At 36.3% G+C, this 16,692-nt stretch overlaps 1 protein-coding gene and 1 long non-coding RNA gene across 3 annotated transcripts in view; both read left to right on the top strand.

Annotated features, from left to right (window-relative positions):
* The first annotated feature begins 5,246 nt into the window (after positions 1 to 5,246).
* Positions 5,247 to 6,037, top strand: LOC140365086 (uncharacterized). The gene is made up of 4 exons (XR_011927808.1): positions 5,247 to 5,303; positions 5,720 to 5,749; positions 5,852 to 5,875; positions 5,986 to 6,037. It is a non-coding gene; the product is annotated as an uncharacterized lncRNA (long non-coding RNA).
* A 2,035-nt stretch (positions 6,038 to 8,072) lies between these two features.
* The window catches only part of cd99 (CD99 molecule), a 25,832-nt gene continuing 17,212 nt past the window's right edge, over positions 8,073 to 16,692 (top strand). For both annotated transcript variants that reach the window (XM_072451384.1, XM_072451385.1), the window contains exons 1-8: positions 8,073 to 8,241; positions 11,985 to 12,014; positions 12,251 to 12,292; positions 12,379 to 12,414; positions 12,756 to 12,812; positions 13,256 to 13,333; positions 15,600 to 15,632; positions 15,714 to 15,743. In XM_072451384.1, the coding sequence (XP_072307485.1) occupies positions 8,175 to 8,241; positions 11,985 to 12,014; positions 12,251 to 12,292; positions 12,379 to 12,414; positions 12,756 to 12,812; positions 13,256 to 13,333; positions 15,600 to 15,632; positions 15,714 to 15,743 (373 nt within the window). In that variant the 5' untranslated portion in view covers positions 8,073 to 8,174. The remainder of the gene's footprint in view (positions 8,242 to 11,984; positions 12,015 to 12,250; positions 12,293 to 12,378; positions 12,415 to 12,755; positions 12,813 to 13,255; positions 13,334 to 15,599; positions 15,633 to 15,713; positions 15,744 to 16,692) is intronic.

The following is a 16,692-nucleotide window of genomic DNA, read 5'->3' as shown; positions in this document are numbered from 1 at the left end:
TATATCTGTCTTTATAATTGGGATTATTTTGCGCACTAGAGTCGGATAATAGTAATTGTGGGATAATAATAGAAAGGTGAGCAAACAGTTGTGGATTCTACAGCCAAAAACTGATAATGTAGATTGTACGGTTTTTAAATTTGATCTTTGAATGCAGATCAAAGCCTGAGATATTATGATAAATCACCCCTCACATGGCTGATGTCTATCTCATAAATGAATGATCCTTTGATGCACAAACAGCGATACAAATGGACTGGTGACCTATTAGAGCCCACTTCATTTAATGATATGGTGTTATACGAAGTTAATATAGCCTAACAAATCCTCAACAGTGGGGTGCACGGTGGCAAGAGCCCATTTTGTAGTGATTATACGCCCGCTCACAGTAAGACTCTTCTATCTTCTCTATTGTGCATCGTCAATTCTTTGGCCAAAAACTTGCACAGTGGCTGTAGGTAACGAAATAAAATATCGTTACTTCTTCCATCACTGATTAAAAGCACTTGGTAAATTACATTGATTGGGAAAAAACATGTTGATTCCCAGATACTAAATTATACCAAAGCTATCAATACCGAAGATAGGATACATTGGACATTTCCTTATTAGTTTTAGAATGTTTTGGATCTATGTGTCAAAAATAATATTAAAGAGACTATTGTTGAGACTAAAGTACTACCGGTGTTGTCCAAATTAATAATTTTCTGTAGTATGAAAACTTGAGTGTGAAATTAATGTATGGTTATAAGTTAGGTCCAGCTGGCAGCCCGGTGTAAACGCTCCGCTCTTTTCTCACACTTTTTTCACACTTATTGTGCTTTATCTTTTGTATTTTGTAAAAAAAAAAACTACTTTACTTGTACAATAGGGACACGTGCTGGAATCGCTTTAATTTAACTTGTTTTTGACTTTGTTCGGCTGGATTATTGAGTGTTTTCGTCGTGATGTGCGCTAGCTCTGAGCTAGCCCTCGGCCCTCCCGCGCCCTCCGGCCGTCCTGACGTACCGCGTTTACACAAAGGAGGAACTCATGAAACTGCGGAGAACAGTCGTCTTACCCGGAGATCGTCACGTTATCCCGGCGGACATCCTAAGATTTTTATAAGAGATCTTCTACTGAGAGTGTTTTTCAAACTTCCTATAAGTTATTTGTTCTTTTTTTCTGTATCTATCTCTGTATCTACCTGCGTTGCATCAATGGAATTTCCCCATGTGGGACAATAAAGGAATATCTTATCTTATCTTATCTTATCTTATAACACATAATCACAGCATTGTGCTTTTAATCTTTCATGGAGATGGATTAAATCAACATTAAAAACCATACAAATGTTTGTACAAGGCATAATGACTAATATAAATGATCAGATTAAACATTTTGGGTGTTTAATGTGAAACTATGTCATCAAAAAAGCCAAGTCCAGCCTCTTTACGCCAGCATTAAGGTGAAAAAGACTCACGTTAACGCTATCTCCGGAGGCAAAATATGACCCTATGTATTACATGTAAAATACAAACACAAGTTTACTCAAATGAAGCTTAAGCTTATGCACCCCTTTGTTTAAAAAAAAAATATTTTACATGTTTTTTAGTGTCATTTGTGGTAATTCCTCCCGGTAATAGTCATAAAAGTCATAAAACATCTCAGCACAAGGCATGTTGATACGATTATTTGATTATCAAATTTTAGTAATTAAATCAATGGTTGCAATGAATTTGTTAACTTGTTTCAGCCCTTGTAGTAGCAATAGGCTATATTAAGTGAATGACATCGTTGTTTTCACATGACGTTGTGGGGGTCATGCATATCAAAAACAAGGATTTTCCAAGGTTTGATCTGGAATTTCCAGGGAAAATCCAATGTGTTCCAAGAGTAAATTACATCTTATTATTGACAAAACAAAACACAGTACATGATAGTACAGTACAGTACAATAAAGTATAGACATTCATAATGATTGGTAAAACACAGTCTTTCTCTGAGATGATCTGACTGAGTTTGTTTCATGAGAAAAGGACTGGTTGAGTATCCATTTGGTACTGAACTAAAAACACCCCTTTTCACATTTGCAAATTTAGTTTAGTCCCAGTTTGTGCTTGTTCGTCTTTGTTCATGTCTGATTGTACTAATTTAGTTGAGTCATGGTTTGATTTATTTCAGACTGGTTTTTCAGTGCATTTGAATGTATTTCTGATCAAATAAAATAAAATAAATGCAAATATATAACAAAATATAAATATTTAAACTATAGTATAATCTTCTATAATTTGTTTTCAATTGTTTTATGGACAGAATTTCAGAGGTCCGGTTTGGGGACCACAGGATCTCATCTCTGCTGTTTGCAGACGATGTTGTCCTGATGGCTCCATCAAACCCGGACCTGCAACATGCACTGGGACGGTTTGCAGCCGAGTGTGAAGCGGCTGGGATGAGAATTAGCACCTCCAAATCCGAGGCCATGGTTCTCGACCGGAAAAAGGTGGTTTGCTCTCTCCAGGTGGGTGGGGTGTCCTTGCCCCAAGTGGAGGAGTTCAAGTATCTCGGGGTCTTGTTCACGAGTGAGGGAAGGATGGAGCGTGAGATCGACAGGAGGATCACTGCATTGGACTGTTGTGGTGAAGAAGGAGTCGAAAGACAAAGCTCTTTATTCACCGGTCGGTCTACGTTCCTACCCTCACCTATGGTCAAGACAAGACAAGGATACAAGCGGTCGAAATGATTTTCCTCTGCCGGGTGGCTAGGCGCTCCCTTAGAGGTAGGGTGAGTAGCTCAGTCACACGGGAGGAGCTTGGAGTAGAGCCGCTGCTCCTCTACGTCGACAGGAGCCAGCTGAGGTGGCTCGGGCATCTGTTCTGGATCTGTTCCTCCCTGGAAAGGTGTTCCTGGCATGTCCCAGGGGTAAGATTCCCCTGGAGGAGCTGGAGGAAGGGTCTGGGAGTCCCTTCTCCTGCCCCTGCGACCCGGCCAAGAAGATGGATGAATGTGAAAGAAGATGGATGGATGGTATAATCTTATGAAACATTACAGGCAAAGCAATAACATCTTCGTCCATAGAGATAAACAAGTAGTAAACTGTTGAAAAAACCCTAAACTAAATCAAATTAAATCCCTCATCTTAAAATAATCGTATTTTTTGTTTGCTATTGGAAGCTGCTGCACATATAACCTATTGTCCAATTCAATCCAAACACATGAACACCCTGGTGCCCTACGGACGGCGCGTTATGTGCGTAATGGGAGCGGCTGCACTGGTGCAATGGTCGTATAATTGTCCAGATTTCTCCTTCTGCCAGCTTTATCCTTTACGTTACATTTTGATATGTTCAAGAACAGAATCGCAATTATCACAATTTTTCCCAGAGCATGTGAAGGCAGCATTTTTAAATTTAGTCCACAGCTACACCCATCTTTCTCCACCAGAGGGTCATATATTCGATCTCAAAGATGAGTATTGTTCAGCATTTGGAGCCTGAGGGAGGAACGGAGGTTTTATCATGTCCAGACGGCTGTCTCTTATAACTTAAAAGGAGACTTTCTCCTCTACTTCTCCCTTGACTGAGTATAAACCATGGGGTATAAACACAGAAGTCCAGGCATAAATGAAAAGTCAGGGGAATCTCGGGGTCTCGGACAAACCTACACAGACACAGGAAGAACACAGGAAGAACATGCAAAACTCCACACAGAAAGGCCCAGCACCACTCAATCCGTATCAATCAATTTACAACTCTGAGTGAGCCAGGGACAAGGGGACACAGTTATGGCATTTTATTTAACTTAATATGTCTGCTTTAATTGAATGTCAAACGAGAACATGAAGACTCCACTCAGAGATCAGAGAAGAGGACACATGATAAACACTCTTCAATCATGTTCGTTCCTGACATTGTCCCCTATAAAATTGCACAATTTCTGTCTGGGCGTCTGCTGCTCTTCTGTCAGCGAATCATTAAAGCTTTGATAATCTCTCCTGGTTGGAAAAATATTATTTGTTTTGTGACATGTCCCTTGTGAAACGCGCCCCTCCCTTAAGCGCGCTGTACAGTATATAAGAGTTTGGAGGAGAAGCTTTGGAAATAGGAAAACATCTACAGAAAGAATGAAAACTTTTGTGGCTGTGATTCTGCTGCTTTTTGTGGCAACTCAGGGTAAGTTAAAGGAAATATTGTAGTTTTACTTTAACTGTGATTTCAATTATTGCTCCTGACAATTGCAAAAGTTGTGCAATACTTAGAGGTCTTATTCTGTGTAAAAGCTGCTAACCTGATAGTTTTGACCATGCAGTGTTTCCCAACTAGGGGTACGAGGACCTGAAGAGCCCTCAGGGAGTACTTGGAATAGTTTCAGATAAAAAAAAATCTAATTTGAATAGTGTTTGAATTAAAAGAATTTATATGTATATATTTATCTTCTCTTAATTAAAACAAGATAATACAGTAGTAATTGACCATAAACTACGAGAGCAAACAGATTTATTTGCCTGGTACATGAGTGAGGGTGTACTTCAGGTTTACTTCAGGTGTACTTCAGGTGTACTTTGTTTGGGGAACACTGCAAACTTGTTCTGAAATAACGATTAGTTTAACAGGTCAGATTTCAGTCTTCTCTCAAATGTTAAAGCTCAAATTTGACCTGTGAACAGAATCTCAATTTGCAGATATTAGATATATCTCATAATTGTATAGCTCATTTGAAATTTGAAGATTTTAAAGAAACTAGAAAACAACTTATTTTGAATAATTGTATCTTCCAAATCAAAATTAGGACTAAACTTGGCCTAAACTGAGACGAGAACACAACCACACCAAGTCTACCATCAGGACTAATGCAGAACCAAACCAGGATATTTGATGAAATCTAACTTTGTCACTGCCTTTTCAGTGGAGGGGCGATCTCGCAGAGAGAGCAGAGGTGAGTCACTAAACCTACGGAATAATCTGTATGTACACAACATTGTAACCAACAAAGAAACCACTCCCAAAAACTGTATTTCAACATCACAGAAGCTAAATCCTGTGTTGAAACAGCTGACATGTGACTGGAAACAAATCACACTCTTGGAAATGGACACTTAGGGAAAAAAAAGGGATTTAGTTTGTTAAAACATATTTTCTTAAAACGTATTTTCAAATTAAGCCATTCATTTTTTTCCCAATGGTCCTGTCCTATTTTTTTGTTTGTTTGTTCTGTATGTGATTGTTTGTTTGTTTGTTTGTTTGTCTGTCTGTCTGTCTGAAAGAAACCCCTAACGTGTGCTTTCCAAACAGGGCTGAAGATTTATGACCTGCTTCGTGGAAAAGGTGTGTTAAAAAATGACATAACTTTGAATTTGAATTGAATATTATCTCTTTTTTTAAATTATAATATGTCACAATTCACAAAGACAGAACAGGTCAGAATAAAACCAAAAATAACTTGATCTTAGCCAGGTCTCAACAAGGTCTATTAGTATCAGGAGACCGGACTAAACCAGGAAGACAACACTAAACCAGAACTAGACCAGTCTAAATCAGATCTAACTAACCCAAGCTAGAACCCAGGACCCAAACCAACCCAACCAGGATTTAAGATGGATTATTCCAGCTGAAACGGTCCAACCTCGGTGGGACCCAGACCAAAGACTAAACAACACAATACTAACTCAGCACTAGAAGGTCTACAGCAGGAGTAAACTTCAAACAGGACTGAACCAACTTGACGTTTTTGTTATTTGCAGGGACTGATCCAGAACCAGCTCCTGCCATGGGTAAGTCAAGGTCTAAACTGAAAAACGCATTGAAAAGTCATGGCACAAAACAGCACATATACGTTTGGTAATAACAATCTTGTTTTGTTTGTTTGCTCACAGTTCCAAAGCCTCAAAAGCCTTCAAGTAAGTTCAGCCGCCATGAAACTATGAATGTGTCAAACTTATCTAACAGAATGACACGATTACAGACTCATACGCTCTATGTAATCTTCATTATTGAATGTATTTTTCAGGCAACTTTGATGGATTCAATCTGGAGGACGCTCTGGCCCCAGCGAAGAATGGTATCGTGAAAAAAGAAATTTATGCACCATCTTCCCGGCTTCTTTAAATGTTTTATCTGCCAGTTTTTGGTTTTGTCTGTAATAATTAATCATGTATTTTATTAAACAGGAAAGAAAACTTCGGACCAAGCATACGACGCAGGTGAATATGTTTTATTGCGATGGAACTATAACTGTCGGGCTTTTTTTGTGTGAACTCAATTGACACAAACACAATCTTTTTTTCAGAGGCTCTGTCCGAGATCAGGAGAAAAATCGATGCTTTGTTTGAGATTGAAAACCTGCAGATGAGGATGCTGCAGGCGATGAACAAATGTGGAAAGGCTTAAAAAACAACAACACCATTTTAACCATTCAAAAAGAAAATAAATACAACATTTAACAATAAACAATAAATACTGACTTATTTTAAAGATACAAAAGATTATGAGATGTTGATGATTGGTCTTTATAACAAAAAAATGACATGGTTTTGCAAATCTACAAGATTTCTTTGTTTCTGATGTTGGTGGTTAAATAAAATAAAAGACAATAAATTGCATTTCAATAACAGTTTTCGTTCTAATTGTCATTTTTCTCTAAACTGCATATGTGTGTGTGTTTTAAAAGCGTAAAACACATACTTTAAAGGCGTATAACTACAGTAGGTGGGGGTAGATGCACCTTTCCAGTTGTTTGTCACCAAACACAACAACAACACCAACAAAATAGTCAAATTTCTTCTTTCAAAGTCTGAACTCTGCAGAACCACGTTTTCACTGGAATGAGTCGATCTCATTCTTGATAGAAATGTGATTACTTGCACAACTGAAGCATATCATATGTAACCATAATAATAATAATAATAATATATACATACAAAAAAGTACTTTATTAAAACACGTTAATGTAATTCTAAATCCTTGTCCTGCTCCTTGTGAAAAAAATGATATTGTTAAGAATACATGAGAAAAGCCAACACCAAAGCCACAGTCAAAGATAAAGTTAGAGTCAAAGAAAAACCTGAACCATGCACAAGTCGACTCCTCCTTAGGTCACATACTTTATTTCCTGACAGTATGTGGGAAAAGGACGGGTCAAGTCAAATGCAGAGGACACATTTTTCAGCAGAGCAATAAAGAAATTGACAATATATTCTTGCTTCAATCCGCAGTTGTTGATAGTCAGTTTTAGTCAGCAAGGGCATGGTTTTTACCTGTTGCACTTAAAAACATTTTACTGAAACATTACGCACGCCTTTTCCCCACACACCTGCTATAGAATTCATATCACATGTTGTAAAACATGTGTCCTTACGTTGACTGCTCCACAAACCTGACTCTTACTTTCATAGAAATGATGTTCCTTTAGCTAAAATATTCCACAGGATGTCATAAATCATCAATCTCAATGAATAATGCAGGTGATGTGCCACCTCCACAAAGTTACAAACTGTTGCTTTAACTTAGAAGGATTACAGAGTAATCTTATTTTGTACTTTATTTAGTATAAATATTCTTGAGTACAATTGGCAACTTAATCCATCACTGAATAGAACATTGAGATTTATTTTTCAGTTGTAAAGTGCAATATAAATAAAAAACATTATCATTATGAACAATACTCGTGATTTAAATGTTCTGTGAATTTTGACGTCTGCAAATCCATGCTTCTTGTACTTTGTTCAATATTAAAATGACAAATAGTTTATCTTGCGGCCTCAGAGCCTCTTACACATTTTAAACACTAGATGGCGTCATACTATTACTTTTAAATAGCTGTGCTCGTCCATACGCTCCTTAGTCAATTGAAAACCAAACCCCACTCACTAATTCTCAAAATCTAATACATATGTACATATTTTAGATAACATGTGAGTCAAAAGCAATCTGATGATGTATGACATTAAACTTTTATCTTTAATTCGGCTTAGTTATTATTCACTGTTTGCAGCAGTAAATGGCGAGATGGTTGTAAGTTTGAAGTGAAACGTTGACGCGTGTTTGTGTGGCGCGAGGGCGTTGACTCGTCTGTAACTCGACACTTTGCGGCCGGGCTCCGTCTCACGCAAACCAGGCTCAGACGGACTCACGGGAAACTCTGCGCTTATTTTTGGATTTTAACCTTGAGTTACCTTTAAAAACTTAGAAGAAGCAGTAATGAAGCTGTTTTTTAGAATTGCGTGTCTGCTTTTTCTCCTAAGCGGAACATTAGCGGACGATTTTGGTGAGTAAAAACATGGAAAAGTTATGTTTACAAGATGGTTCTTCAAAACCAGCTTAAAACATCCACCTTTAACACAATTCTTCAAAGTTTACTTCATTTAAACGTCTCCAGTTCATAATTCCAACGATTAACTCTTTAAAAAGCTTTGCATAATACGATTTTCTCTTTGCAAAGTTGCTGTTTTTTTTTTTTTAGACTGCGTGAATCACGTCTGCACAGTGTGTACTATTTTAAAGTCTTTAAATGTCATGCATTCCGTTTAAAAAAAGTGGTAAAAGATCACGAAAGTTTATCCAGCGCATAAACAGGCGTGTTCCTGGGCCGCAGGCATATTTACAGATGATGTGCCTGGTCAGCATAAAAATTCAAACACATGATATGACTGTAGCAAGGTTAAATGAGGCTTTCAAATTGTGTTGAACGTTACAAACTGAACCTAGAATGTTAATGCAAACTTTTAGGACTAAACCTAAATTTATCCTGATAGACAATTAAAAAAAATAAATAATTGCATGAATGAAGTTAATTCAACAACCATGTCTATTTACTTGCTGTTATTAATGTTTCCAACTGTTCCTTAGCCTACATTATTTATAAAGGAGATGTAGACATTTTTCAGGGGTGTAACGTTTAAGTATTTTAAGCACTTAAACATGCACGACTCAATCAAAATACAGCTTTGAGTAAACTATTGATGAAGAAACACTGCTTGTAACAATGTTAAAAGCTCATTAAATCAGGTTAATTTAGCAGAATTTGTCCCCTTTAACTTACCTACAAAGTCCCACCAAGTTCCATTGATGTGTTGTTGGCTGCTATTACCATCAATCCTATTTATTTGAACAATTTATCGTTTGACTTTTGCAGGTTCTGTGGTTTGTCTGTATTTTAAAAAGTAAATGTAACTGTATTCACTGTTACTAGGATTTGCTGAGTTAAAATCTTTTTTATAAAATCAATGCATTCCTTTTGGCAAACACACCACAAGCTAAAGCGAAGGTATTTATTGGTCCACATTATTGTAAAGATGCATTTTGTAACATTTTACTTCAGGCCAAACTTATGCCATAAACTTATGTGACCATTTTGTGATCAAAGATTATAAAAAAAAGAGTCAGAGCAACTTTTAATTAACCATTATGCATCTTTTTTTTTTACCCAAAATGTTATTTGATGCCAAGTCATTGCAAAATATATTTAACATTTTGTCATTTAAGTATTGTGTTATGGATCATTTTTTTGGAACAGATTTGAAAACCAATGCGACCAATAATAGAAACAGAAAACATGAGAATGACTTTAAAGGTGTAGTAAGTCACTTTTCAGGAGGCAGGTTTTTTGCTTTGCCCCAAATGTTCCATAGTACGGCTTCCAACTTTTCTATCTTGCATTTATTCAACTACAGGTGTTTTAATGCCAAAACAATAAGTCTCCATGGAAGTGAAATGCAATACTGTGGAACATTTCAGACAAAATAGTTACAAAAGTTACATAATGCACCTTTAAAGTCATTCTCTTTATCACGTCGTAGTTATGTGTGCTGCTTCACTGTAAAAAAGTAGACTAATATTTACCCAGAGCAAAGCAATACATTTTAATACATTTTATTTATACTTTATGTAGTTTAGTATTATTTGTACCGCTATACTAGGCGACACATTTTAGTCACGTTGTGCGTCCCCCCATCACATATGAAACTACTGCTATACGAGTCTTTATTCAAAACTACAAAAGCCTCGAGCGTCTTCTTTGTAATAAAGGCTACATAACCAATGAGCTACAGTGGTATAATTTTAGGTCAGGTTACATAGTGTTTCCTGTTCAAAGGTGGTTTCGTGCACATAATTAAACCACATAAATGTTCAAAGATGGCACACCATTCAAGTCTGAGTCATACATTAAAACCATGTGACTAAACCATGGCAGCCAAAAGCTAATGGAAAGTTCTGCTGTAGTTTCGGGTTTAGTTTTAGGAATAGAGAGTTATTTAGCATCGCTAGACTGTAAAAATAAAGAAAATATAAGATACAACTCTGAATTGCATGTACATAATATTGAATGCATAAAGAAAATAACTTTTACCAGGACTAAACCCAGCCTAAACTGAGACTAAATCCAGACTAAACCCACATGAAATCAAGATCAACCCAGACTAAAACAGGGATATTGAACTATTACAAAACCAGAACCAGAACAAGATTAAACCACGATCGGACTCGGACTAAACCAGAACCCAGTCTGGATTAAACCAGGGACAAAACTAGGACTAAAACAAACAAGATTGAACCAAGACATATAAAGGATTGGACAGGGATCAAAGCCAGATCTAAGATGAAACCAGATTCTAAACCAGGACTAATTCATCAATTATGATTAATAATATAAACTCAGGCGGACAAACCAAAATTAGGCCAGTAACTAAAACATCTGATTGCATAAACGCAGCAAAGAATCCTGGTCCATGTAGTTCCCTCTGCTTTTTAGCTCAGTGCTTTATGTTGTTGCACTTCACAGTATTAAAGCTGTGGTTTTGCTGCAGTCGTTTAAAAAAAGCAGCATAAACTCCGTAAACCATGATCTTTGTTTCAAGTAACTCAAACTGACAGATATTAAAATTTTAGTTTTGAGCACAAAAGTAGAAAATCCAGTTATACTGACTGCGTTGCTGCATGGACAAACTAGGAACATTGAGCGTTACGTTTTATGTTACGTGTTATGTAACTATTAATCACAGGGAATCAATGAGCCATAAGGGGAAAGTAATAAAACAAAAATGACAAATGACAAAAACGACAAAAACAATACCACAAAATGTTTCAATTAGTTTTTATTAAGTGTATTTTGGAAAAGCAGAAATAGTAAAATGTCTAGACTGCCTTGAAGTTGGAATAAATGTTGCCACTGCAGTCAGAGAGATCAAAGTAAGACAATCGGGAAGTGGTGAAAAATGAGTGTTCTCCCTGGCGTGTGTCACACAGGAAGTGGTTTAAAACTGAATCAAATGATGCGCCTTTCGTAGTGTTTTTGTCATAGCAACCAAACAAACTAACCAGAAATGTATGAAGAATATTACACAAAAGTAAAATTGAAATAAAAAAAATCAGGTTTGACTTTTGATTGTTTTCTATACATTATTTTAGGTTTATAAGATGTAAAATACCAAAGCTAAAGTATCAAAACATTTTTTTTTTAAAGATTATATAATCGGGGCGAGTTTACAATAATTTGATCAGTTGGTCTTGTTCTCCATACATTTTCTGGGCAAAACTAGTTTCTAAAAAGGCAGACAACATAATAATAAATACATTTGTAACTGTTAAAATGCCTTAATAAGCAAGGAATGTGCTGTATTGACAAAACTGTTGTATCTTCCTGATAAGAAAACATTCTGCATGAGGAATGTGCTCAAATATGCCTGTAAATGTCTTGGTAGAGTTTCAAATATTGCCTAAAAGTGAATAGAAATGCCACTTTACGTTCTTTTTATGTTTAATCAACTTTATTCAGCATGTTCTAAATGTGCCTGTCTCCAGAATGATATGGATATTATCTTGTAGTTTGTATATTTGTAGCACAGCAGCACTAAACAGGTCTAAACAAACAGCCAGACAATGTAGTGACTAATGTCCAACTTCCTTTGTTTTGCTGCCATGGAGACGCTTTATACATCCAAACACATGTAGCAAAGACGCATGCACTTTTTAAGCTAAATATTTATATTTTCTTATCTTATTTGTTCTCAGGTTTAGACCTTGCAGATGCCTTGGATGATGGTAAGTGGACATATTAGATTTATGGATTAAAATAGCAAAACAAAACGACTTGATTTCATTTGTTTTTGATTGGCCAGACAATAGGGCTGGACAATTGATAGAAATTGAATAGAAATTACAATTTGAATCAGCAAATAGCAATTTATTAGATGTTATTTGCATATATTTAGATATATTATCATTTGTTGTGATTAAATAAAAGTGGCATTTGACAAGTTTGTTTTTTATCTTTGTAGACTCAGCCCCACCCAAAGCAACAGACCCTCCCAAGAAAAACGGTAAGTCATTTCACATTCTGAAACGATCTTTCTTAATTGATACAAAATAAATGTAATCAAATGAACTTTTCTTTTCCCACTTTTAGATGATTTTGGGTTGGACCTGTCAGATGCACTCGGAGGTAAAGCTATTGAATTGTAATGGTAATTTAAAGGCGCACTATGTAACTTATATGATGGAGCCTCCACCACCAGCTTGTCTCCATGGTGATGTGTTGGCTTTACCTGGAATGTTTCGCAGTATAGCGTTAAGAGTATCTATCTTTTTATTTATTCAATTACATGTATTTTATAGTTAAATACCTTGAAAAATGTGCATTCTTACTGTAAGCAAGCTTGCGTTTCATATTTAATGCCCTACTGCGGAACATTCCAAGCAGAGTAGTAACAGTATACAGAAGTCCGAGTTATAGATCTTTAATGATTGTACAGTCAAATATGAATGTCACATTTGTGTAACCAGGTGATGATCCGGTCACTCCCAAACCTGCCGTGGTCAAGCCGCCCAGTGGTGGAGGAGGTGAGTCTGGACCATCTCATCCTCATTAAGACCATTTGTTTGTGTATTTATTCAATTATGTTGATTATTGTCTTAAAGAAATAAAGAGCTGCAACGATTAATCGGCTAATCATTACTAGTCAACTTTATAATATAATCGTACGCGTAATCGTTTTCTGGTCTCTACAATGCGTACAGTCTCTAAAATACATAACAGTAGCTGATATTGATACGCTTTATTTTTAAATAAATATATTTTTCTTAGTATTTCAACCTTTTTTTAGTTGACAATGTACTAAAATAATCTTTAGTTACAGCCCTAATAATCAGAAATATTTCTACAGTTTTCTGTTTCTAGACAAGATAATCTAGATATCATAACGTATCCAAATTTAGACTATTAAATGTTTTAAGAAAATACCATTACATTGAGTTTTTGTTTGTTTTTGTTTTTGTTTTTAAAGGTGGTGGAACTATTAAAGACACCGACTTGTTTGACGTGAGCGGAGGAAGCTACGAACCTGATGGTGGAAAGTATGAAGGTGAGGACTTTATGAAAATGATTTATAATCAGTATTTTTGATTTAGGTTTGACAACACTGTTGGACAGGTTTAAGTACACTTGCTTTAAAAGCTTGGACTCTACAGTCCAACTACATTCATTTCACTGGCATTATAAGCACACACATGTGGAGTTTGAGCTGATATGTGTTCATTATAACTGTTGACTCATGTGTTTGTTTAGTTTCCAAACACCTCAATATCAATATCGATGCCCAAAATAGAGTTCTAGTTTTATTTAGTTATAACAGGTTACAAATGTTGGCTCAAGTAAGTAAAAAGCAGGAGTTGTTGTGGTCTAAATGTCTGTTTGCTGTTGCTGTAACTAATGCTGTTGGAGTCTCACTGCCAAGAAGCTCATTTCAAAATAAAACTCAAAAGCTGCTAGATCACATGTCTCACTTTAAATGCAAAATGTTGGCATTGTAATCATTATTAGTTAAAGAGTCAGTCAAATGTGGCGTCCCTGGATCTTTCCTTTGCCTCCAGAAGGAATCTCCTAAAGGAAAACCCACATGTTTATATTATCATTCCACTGTATTTATAAAACCCCCACAACATGTGCAAATTAACCAGTGACATTTGAATAAGGATGACATGAATCTTTATTTTATTTAGGTCAGACCACTCATTGAAGTAAAATGCAGTTAAGATAAATATATTATAATTTTGCTAAAGAATATAAAAATGTTATCCCTGAATAGCACATTTTTTAGGTTTATAATTTCACTTCCTGTTTATATTAATGCATCACACTCGGAAATTACCCAGCACCACCGGACAAAAACTCATCCAATGTGACAGTTATTTTTGCTCAACAAAAATAATAATATGAGAGCATCTTTTGATTATTGGGTTAAAAATGGAAAGCGTGTCCCCAGTGTGATGTCACTTCCTGTTATTTTCTACAGATCGTTCAGCTTTTTCTCCACAAATACCTACTCGATTGGTGTAAAAACAACTATAAATACACCAAATAAAAAAATTGAAAATCGTAAAAAACCTTTCACAGGCACTTTAAGTTCAACATTCATTTTTTTGTTTCACTGAAAATACACGGCTTTGGACTCAAAAAGATGGATTTAAGGGTGAAATGGCCCCACATTCCTCAGCTTTAAATGTCAAACTGTGGCATAAATCAAACCTTTTTTACATTTCCTTGTGTTGTACTAATCATTTGTTATATTGTTGGTAAATTAGCCTTGTAACAACATCATTCTTGTTTACATTTGTTCAATACAGTTAATGTGCATTGTCCTTGTTAAATAATTCAAAGTTAATAAATAAATGAAAAGTGGTAGGTTTTATCTTGATACTTTTGTGAATAACTATTTTAAAACAGTCAAAGTGTTCTCTATAATCTACTTGAATTAATAAATTAATCAAGAGCAAATCAGGCGATCCAGAGACAAAGGACATAATTGTTATGAAAGTATTTGGTGAAGCCACAGACTAATTGGAGCCACATGGTTTGACTTGGACTGAGAAAAATCAAAGAGAAATGTTTAATTTTGGTGCACGGTGGCAAAGGCGGTTAGTGCTTTTGCCTCCCAAGAAGGAGATCATGGGTTCGATTTCCGGAAGGCAAGTTTATTTGTAGAGCACATTTCATACACAAGGCAATTCAAAGTGCTTCACAGCAGGGAAGATGCATTAAAATCACAAAGAAATGACAGAAACAGAAATACAATAAAATTAACTAATTCAGTTTTTAAAAGAGAAGTGTGCAAAGAAACAAACATGAAGACATGCATGTGTGAGGCAAAATTGGCCCTAGAGAATGAATGTGAGAGTGAGTGGTTGTTATGTCTCTGTGTTCACCCTGCGGCGAGTTGGCCCCTGTCTAGTTCAGGGGTGGGCAATTATTTTTCTCCGAGGGCCATATTCGAATCCAGGCAAGTAGCGGAGGGCCGGCCCGCGATCATTGGTGTGAAGAAAACAAAAAAAACAAATTAAATATCAAATAAAATATGACTTTTCTGTCAAATATAGGCTATTGAATCTATTATTAATTAATGTATTAAGGATACAAGTGCAGACAGATGCCTAAGGGCAAAAAATAAATAAAAAATATATGGTAAATTTTTTCTAATATTACTTGGCATGTTAGGGTGTGCCCCGCCTAAGGCCCAAAGTCACTGGGATAGGCTCCAGTCACCTGCGACCCCGAAAGGGAACAAGTGGTAGAAAATGAATGAATGAATGTTTAATTTGAACATATTTGAACATGTTTGTTCTCAAACGCAGGCGGAGGCACAGAACCGGACTACGGCTCCAACAGTAAGAACCTTTCTGTTTAAATAAAGTACTTTTTCCTTGATTATCTATATGTTTTTGACTCGTGTGTTTATTGTCTTTCAGGCGGAGGTGGAGGAGGAGAACAACCTCAAGGTAAAATCGCTTTGTAATTCTACTTCCTGTGTCTCGCAGAGCACTTCCTGTCTTTGTCTCTGCTCTGTCCCCTCTGGTTTAATGAGCTTTCTGTTCAAACGATGGACAAGTCGTGATGTTTCTGCTCCATTGTTCTGGATTGACGGTCATTTTGTTTGTTGGTTTGTCGGTTTGGAGGTGTCTTGCTGTTTGTTTAATATTCCCAAGGTCCAGATATCGCGATGAGGTTTATGATTTTTGCTTTAAATAGTAAGATTCGGTTGACAGGTCACATTATAAACATGCCCAGGAGCATTTACGTTTGAGAAAAACACTCAAATGTCCAGACGCACGTGTTTTTTTATATATTGAATTGAAATAGGTTGAATGTTTGGAAATCTGGGAGACTTAATCAGGCGTGGATGGAGAATAGTCTTTTGTTTGTTGGTGTGGGGAAAATATAAATGTGGGTTGTTTGTCAGCAATTGAGTGAAATTGAGTGACTTGTTTTGAGGCGTCCAATTTTCATTCACACAGAGATCAGCCATAACATTGTGACCACAGGCTTCACCGTGACTCCTGTTTGTGTGGGAATATTAGGAGGAAATTTAGTCAAAGTCAAATACAATGCAAAACAGTAAAACGTTTAGTTTGACTCAAATAAAAACTAGCCCTGGTCAAAACCATGTCCAGGTCTAAAGCGCGTCCATTACATGAGAGCGCCACAGTAAAGTATGAGCCAGGGCTAAATTAGGACAAGGCAAAGTTCAGGGAAGGTTTAAAAATAGGACTTAGTTAAACGTGCACTCTGTACGGATCCAAGTCTGATTTTGCCTGGAATGTTCCACAGTATGGCATGAAATGTTCTCTGAGGAAACAAGCAACCGTCAGATGAACTCGACCAAAGTCACTGTTTTTGAGCAAATGTTTGTTATTGAATCCCTGAAAGATGAGTTTTATATCATACTGT

Source organism: Eucyclogobius newberryi, unplaced genomic scaffold (assembly GCF_026437365.1).
Source record: "Eucyclogobius newberryi isolate DKJ021-1_F unplaced genomic scaffold, fEucNew1.0.hap1 SCAF_181, whole genome shotgun sequence".
Classification (NCBI taxonomy): domain Eukaryota; kingdom Metazoa; phylum Chordata; class Actinopteri; order Gobiiformes; family Gobiidae; genus Eucyclogobius; species Eucyclogobius newberryi.
This window is presented reverse-complemented; position numbering and strand designations above follow the sequence as displayed.